The following is a 7,500-nucleotide window of genomic DNA, read 5'->3' on the forward strand; positions in this document are numbered from 1 at the left end:
GATGCCTTGATCAGACAATGATTGATGACATATCAGTCAAATTCTGTAATAATTATATCCGTCAAGTTTGTCTCTTAGCTGGATAATGCAAAGACTAAGAGGTCGACTTTCACAACACTTGGTGGAGGGTTGAAGCATGGGCCAAGGAAGGACACATTCAATTTGGGTGCAGATAAATTTTTTTATACCAAAAAAATTCTTCTTCTTTTTTTTTTTTATATTTGGCTTGGCTAAGTTCTCCTTATTGGAGGTATGAGTTCTCTGAATACCTTCTAGTTTTATTCAATTTTCACAAGCATGCATACTGGAGTTCTGAGTACCGTTTCTGATTCCAAATTCTAAATTTTTACCAAGTCAGTTGTTTATTCTGCTTGTGAATAATTTATTTATCCATTTTTTATGCTCTAATTTTTAATTTATTGCAATCAAATCTTTGCATTTTTTTCTTATTTGATTCAGGTGTGTTGGTTTGTCTCAGAATTTAATTTCACGATAAATATATTCAGGAATTAAAAAGCTATACATTTACGAGTAACATGTTATTTTATAAAGTTAGGAAAGCACCATTTATATGGAGGCTGATGGTGACTCACACAAAAAATTATGACCTTGTTTTCATCCAGATAGACAAAATGATGCTTATTCCTTAAACCCAAGTATTGGAAAGTACTGTGAATCTGTTGTTACCCAAAGCCCAGTTATCGGTATTGGAACTGGAAAAGCAAAATGAGTGCATAAACTAAACCAACAGACACACATATACACACACCATCCTTTCTCATGCTCTTTGATGTCTCTTTTAAGACTTGACCACAGAGAGGACTCACAATTAACACCAGTGGTTTATAGATGGGTTACACACAGCTTACACACAGCACAACTGCTTACTAGTTACTAGAGCTTGTTTCCATGACAACAGACAAGGAGGGAGCGACAGAGAGAGAGAGAGAAAGAGAGAAAGATAGAATAGAGAAATACACCCCACCTTAACTCAGAATATAGAGTTAGATCTGATGTATTTAAAGTGCGGCAAGGAAAGAAATGAAGGGTATCAAGAAGAAAGGGGAATAGTAGTTCAAGAGAGGAAAATCTCACATTTCAAAAGGTGTGAGGTGAATGAGAGGAAAGAGGAAGGAAATGGGCATCTCGAGCATTGAATGGCTGAAAACCAGAGACAGGAACACAAAGACGTAAATACTGAGAGACGGACAGGTAGGAAGAAAAATAACTGGAATATATACAGAGACAGGTACAGTGCCCATGAGAAGAAAGAGAATTAAGATACAGAAAAAGTGAAGGAGTCTTCACAAAAGAAAAAAAAGCAGCTTCTGAGGCTGTAGATTATGTCTGTATAGATCAACATCACAGCTCTTCAGTATGGAGATCTTACATCACATCAAGACTCCATGTTCAAGCTCCTCATGCATCTTGCAATTTCACCATGTATAATTTAAATTCAATAATTCATTCAATAACTGTAAACTGTGTGACGATAATCTGCACATCTGTAAACTGCAGGTGAGAAAAAAAAACTCTACATTTTCTGGGCTTTAGGAGTCTTTTGGATCAATGGGGTAATGACATCTAGATTATATGTAACATTGTAGGTGAATGAAGCCTTGTAATTTGATGCATACATTGTTGATTTCTTACAAGCTGTGTGTCTGTATAAAAACAGTGCAGAAAAGGTCTCCGTTACTACACCCTCTGAAATATTTGGCATCATCTAACTGAAAAAATACGGAGACCATTTGTAGCCTTTTAAAGTGTTTCTTTGAAGAGAGAAAGAAAGGAAACTGTGGCAAAGAAAAGTCTGGTAGACCCAAAGCCAAAACACAATCACAAGATTGGTGGCAGCTTAATATTGTCCAAGTCAGTTAAGTATCAGTTGTGAGGGGAAGACTTGGACTTGGAGGTTTGACAGGTGAACACCAAGACAGATATTGATAAAATGGCAAAAGATACAAGAAACTTTAAACTGTGTAAAATGTCCATAAAAATGTGAGAATCAGGGTCACGTAAAGGCCAAATTACAACCACGATTCATGACAGGATGAAAGAATTACGGGGAACATTGCAGCAGTGTGATGTGGTCCCTCTCAGCTCAACTCATATCTTCAGTGATACATAAGAGTGGTGTGGACTGGCCGGATTTAGAATGTAATGTTTAGAATGTAACCAATAAATAACAAGTTTCAACTTAACTTGTTGCAAAACGTAGGTGTCAACTGGTCTGTATGCTTTCATGGTGAATGCTTTACAGGTATTTAATAATCTTTACAACATGTTGTGTCAAACTTACCAATGATGCTGACTTTATGGTAGCAAAGCGGCCCTGGTTCTTGTAGTTTTGGGCCTCTCTGTTCTTGTCAGAAGTGGCCATCCTGTGGTCCCTGTGAAGGCCGTCATCCCAGTTGTATTGATGGTCCTGGGAGATGAACATAGATATATGGTCCAAGAAACAGAAGTAATTTATTAATAAACAGTGCCATGTGTGATTTGAACTGAAGTGTGGGTGATGGAACAAATTCATCGATTTTGAATCAGTTAAAACTGTTTTTAAAACTTTTCACAGTTGTTCTACAACTTTTTAAGTAAAAAAAAATCCCTATTGTTTTTTTATTGTAACAGATTTAAACTTTCAAAAAGGAATCTTCAGTATTCATTAAAACTGTGCCAACATGCTGAAATATCATTCGATTCCCATTTGTAAGATGAACATTTCCAGGAGCCCGGGGACCATAAGCTTGATACTTGTGAGGAAGGAACTTCATCAGCATTTGAAAACAATATGTGTCAGTTTCATTTGTTCTCAGCTCAACGCCTGAACTTGAAACACCACATTGGCTGTCTATTCAGAAAAGTGACATCCTTTATCATGCACTGTCAAAATACAAAGAGAAGATGAAGAAAGAGAATGACAGAGCAGTGGCAGCCCTCTCTTCACAGATTTTGTAAGTCATACGAGGTAGTCAATGAGAATGTCAGACATTGTGTCGACCTGTGTGTAGCTCTAAGTGGGGGAATGTTGGGGGAGTGTGTGCTGCTTGTAGACATGTGTACACAGCCTTTGTTCCTGAAGTGTGAACGATGTCTGCGATGAACTTGGAGTGATCTGCCAAACAGTGTAAGAGGACTGTGTCGATGGTTTCCATGGTTTCGGGGAGGAGGAGATTACACATACTTGTGAAAATAGTGTGAGCAACCCAGAAGATGTTTCAACTGAGACAGTTCCTCGAGTTGTTACTTAAGGAAGTGATTCTACGAGTAAATGATAGACAATTATGGCATTTTTTGGATTATTTTAAATTTATACACACACACGCGCGCACACACACACATAATGTTGTATTCTAGCCATAATTGTACTTAATATATTTTTAATAGACACAAACGATAGGGAATGAGTGCTTGAAATTTGGAATATTTAAGCTGCTGAAGGGGTGCCCAACTAGAGACTCACCCCTGGTGGTACTTCTGCAGTTCATGGAAATACGGTGGCATAGGTGAGCTAATGCTGGAGCAGGTATTACTGTCCATAAAAAGGAAATTCCTTCGGATAAAGTGGAGGGTTATGCTCTACCTTCTCGCCTATGGTACTGAGTTTTAGGTAGTGACAAAAAGATTGAGATTTGAATACGAGCAGCCAAAATTGATCTCTTTTGTAGGGTAGCGAGGCTGAGATACTGGGTTAGGAGAAAAGATGCTGCTCCTTTATACTACAATGACCTTTGACTTTCAAAGTGGGACATCAAATAGACAGGAACTTCTTGTTACAATGTTTTAAACCAATTCATATAAACACATTTGAAGCGTGATTGATGCTGTTGATTAACCTGACCTCATCTAGTGGGGTTGTGGAGATACATTCCACTGCTCCCCATGTTTGTTTGAACAGCTAGGTCTTGAGCGGTTTGACCCTTCACCTCCCTAAAACCCTCCCACCTTTACCACAGACATCTACCTTCTTGGTGTGTGGGGAAGAGTCCAGAGTACTGCTGTAATCCTGCGGGTGCATCATGGTCATGTCGGAGCAACTGTCATCCAGCACCTCCTGCATACTGTTCACGCTGCTGCTCTGGCTGCCTGTGCTAACCGAGGTACTGGGTATGGAGTGGTTGCTGCCCAGGCTGTTCATCTTACAGCTGGCTGCCTCACTGTCCTGGTGAGAACCAACAAACAAATTTGTGGGCATATTCTTAGACAAATGAACCGTTGCAAGACATGAAATCATATAGACATGTAAATACTTAGATTTCCATTTTCTTCAATACAAAGACAGGCCTCATCAAAATGTCTCACTTTAAACACACTTGCATGAAGTGGTTGGTGTGGTGGCTGCATTGTGTAACAGTATAGGATATCACTGTGGCTGCTGGCTGTCCATTACTGTTCATGCTGCCTCAGCTCAGGTAAACAAAAGCAAATTTGGTCTCGGTGTAAGGCTACCGTGGCTGTAGTGCACTGCACTGCCGTCAGCAGTCATCAACTATCGATGCTACTTTGTCAGAACTGAGAGGGGCAGTTACTGAGGCACTTGAGATAAAGTTGTGTATCTGTATCCTATCCCGGTCCTCCCCCACTGTGTTGTCAATGTGAGCTAATCTGCTAGTGGCACACAGAGGTCTGCATGTTGACTCAGAAGGGAAAAACTTCCCCACTCTTTGTATAAATAACCAGAAGCAACTGGTACACTGCAGCATGCAACCTGTGCACGTTTGACAGCTTATTACTGTTTTTCTGATGCTATTGTCTGTGATTTTGCTGTGGGTTTGTTTTATAATGTGTTAGTTTTGTTCACATGGCTGTAAAGGAAAAAAATCCTCAGCAATACTAAAAGGTTTACACCCTAAAACCTTAAATAAATTAAGAAGCATGTGTAGGCTTCACTCTTAAGTGACAGTGAAGAAAACGGAGTTAAAATAATCAGTGTCAGTGTCATCATCAGTGTTTCAGCTACTTGGCTCCTGCAGCCACCTGGCATGATGAACCTCATTATTTCTAAGCTCATCATTTATTCTTATGTCAAGGAACTCCCCCTTATTTTTGCCTTAATCTGCCCCCCTCTGTCCCCTCTTCCCACCTCCTCCTCCTCCTGGCTTTCTCCCATGGGTCCGTTGTGTTTCTCCTGGTAGAGGATCTTTTTCATCTTACGGTACTGCAGATTGTCCAACTCACGCACAGCATCCTTTGTCCTCTGGATGAGGTCGATGAGAATGCGCGGCGAACGTTCCCGTCGCACAAAATCATGCTGGACAAAGACAAAGGGAGATAGGTGTTTAGTTTAATAGATTAGATGTCATCTAAGGGTTTTTAAGAAGTTATGGAATGATGGTTCATTAGGCTTTGAACCTAAAAAAAACCTCCCCTTTTGCTTAATCTGAAGCTATCAAAAGGTACTACTTGAACTTAATCCTTAAACATTAAATGGTTAACACCGTCTTTTTCAGAATAGCAATTTGGAAACTGAGTCAATTTCTCTCTGTGTTATAGTGCATTTATAGCCAAATCAATTATTCACATACAATATGCTGCAAAACTCCTCCAGCCACAGGAGATCACTGCTTTCACATTGTACATTGCTGTTCTTCAAGAATAGTGTTTTACGCTTCTCTCATTCAGAGTACTATTTCAATTAGCACCACAACTGTTAGTATCACTAGAGGGCGCCTGTAGGTTGTTCAGCTCATCTTGGCACACCATATGCTCCTACCTACACTGAACTCATTAGAAATGTGTGGGATTGTCCCTAAAACATTTTTTTCCATTACTACAGCTCACCATATTTTTGGGGAAAACTGTATCAAAATAATATTTGCCTTTTCATCACATTATTTACAGAACCAATGAAATGACATCAAGAAAAACCACAGCCATTGGGTCATATTCCCATCATGGAAAGAAACTATTCTATCTGTTCGATTTAGTTTTATCTTCAAGACTAAGAAACGGGGAAACTAAAATGTGAATTAGGAAAAATAATTAATGAATAATAGAATGTATGGGACAAATATAAATGCCTTATTTTAGAGCCCTTGATATTTTGGGACAAAATTATTTAACCAAGGAGTCTTTGGACATAGTTATACAGTATGTAGGCAAGTTGTAGAGCATTATCATTCTGTAAAGGCTGGGTATGGTATGGATGAATACACATTTTTCTCCAGATAAAGTCATTTTTGATCACTGCTCTGAAACATAATCAATTCTACTGTGAGTGACACAACTTGCTGTATTTTTTTTTTAGGTGAAATTTGGTGGAGGATGAAGTATTACGCATTTATGTAATTATTTACTTTGTGTTACATAACCAGCAGCTGGTCACACTGGTGGGTGGGGCTGGTGGGTTAGGGGTGAGAATGTGGACTAAGGGTGGTGTACATGTAGCCGATTTTAGTTCCGTAATTTCTAGCCATTTGCTTCCCTGTAAGATGAAATAAAAATAAACAAGATGTTCTCTACGCTAGGCTTCCAATAACTGTCTTTTCAGTCACAAGTCACAGAATATTATATTATATATATATATATATATATATATATATATATATATATATATATATATATATATATATATATAAAATACATACATACACACATACATACATATATACATATATATACATATACATATATACATGTATATGCATATACACACGTATATGCATATATACACATTATATAGCTAGCTAGCAAGCTACATATATGTGTGTAAATATATGTATACATTTGTTTGTGTATATACACACATATATACACATATCTATATACATATAGATGTGTGTATGTATACGTATATATAGATACATATACACACGCATATATACAGATATATGTGTGTGTATATACACACACATATGTACAGATATACATATACATATCTATACATGCACACACATCTATACACACACATCATAGATAGATAGATGATAGATAGATAGATAGATACCTGTAGATAGATAGATAGATAGATAGATAGGTAGATAGATAGCTATACTGTACACACAAACTACAAGTCAAAAGTTTGAACACACCTTCTCATTTAATTTATTTTCTTTACGATTCACATTGTAGATTCTCACTGAAGGCATCAAAATGATGAATGAGCACATATGGAATTATGTAGTAAACAAAAAAGTGTGAAATAACTCAAAACACGTTTTATATTTTAGATTCTTCAAAACAGCCACTCTTTGCTTTGGTTACTGCTTTGCTCACTCTTCTCTCAATGAGCTTCATGAGGTCGTCACCTGAAATGGTTTTCCAACATTCTTGAAGGAGTTCCCAGAGATGGTGAGCACCTGTTGGCCCTTTTGTCTTCACTCTGTGGTTCATCTCATCCCAAACCATCTTGATTGTGTTTAGGTCAGGTGACTGTGGAGGCCAGGTCATCTGGCGCAGCACTCCATCACTCTCCTTCTTGGTCAAATAGCCCTTACACAGCCTGAAGGTGTATTTGGGGTCGTTGTCCTGTTGAAAAATAAATGATGGTCCGGCTAAACA

General features: G+C 38.2%; 1 protein-coding gene across 5 annotated transcripts in view; it reads right to left on the bottom strand.

The window, feature by feature from the left end:
- taok3a (TAO kinase 3a) overlaps positions 1–7,500 on the bottom strand; it is a 70,284-nt gene that overhangs the window by 13,097 nt on the left and 49,687 nt on the right. For all 5 annotated transcript variants that reach the window (XM_086206826.1, XM_086206823.1, XM_086206824.1 and 2 more), the window contains 3 exons: positions 5,084–5,251; positions 3,965–4,162; positions 2,303–2,428 (listed from right to left, as the gene is read on the bottom strand). In XM_086206826.1, coding sequence (XP_086062952.1) covers positions 2,303–2,428; positions 3,965–4,162; positions 5,084–5,251 — 492 coding nt within the window. The remainder of the gene's footprint in view (positions 1–2,302; positions 2,429–3,964; positions 4,163–5,083; positions 5,252–7,500) is intronic.

This window comes from Aulostomus chinensis, chromosome 6 (genome assembly GCF_037954235.1).
Source record: "Aulostomus chinensis isolate RoL2024-O1b breed Wild chromosome 6, RoL_Achi_v1.0, whole genome shotgun sequence".
Taxonomy (NCBI): Eukaryota; Metazoa; Chordata; class Actinopteri; order Syngnathiformes; family Aulostomidae; genus Aulostomus; species Aulostomus chinensis.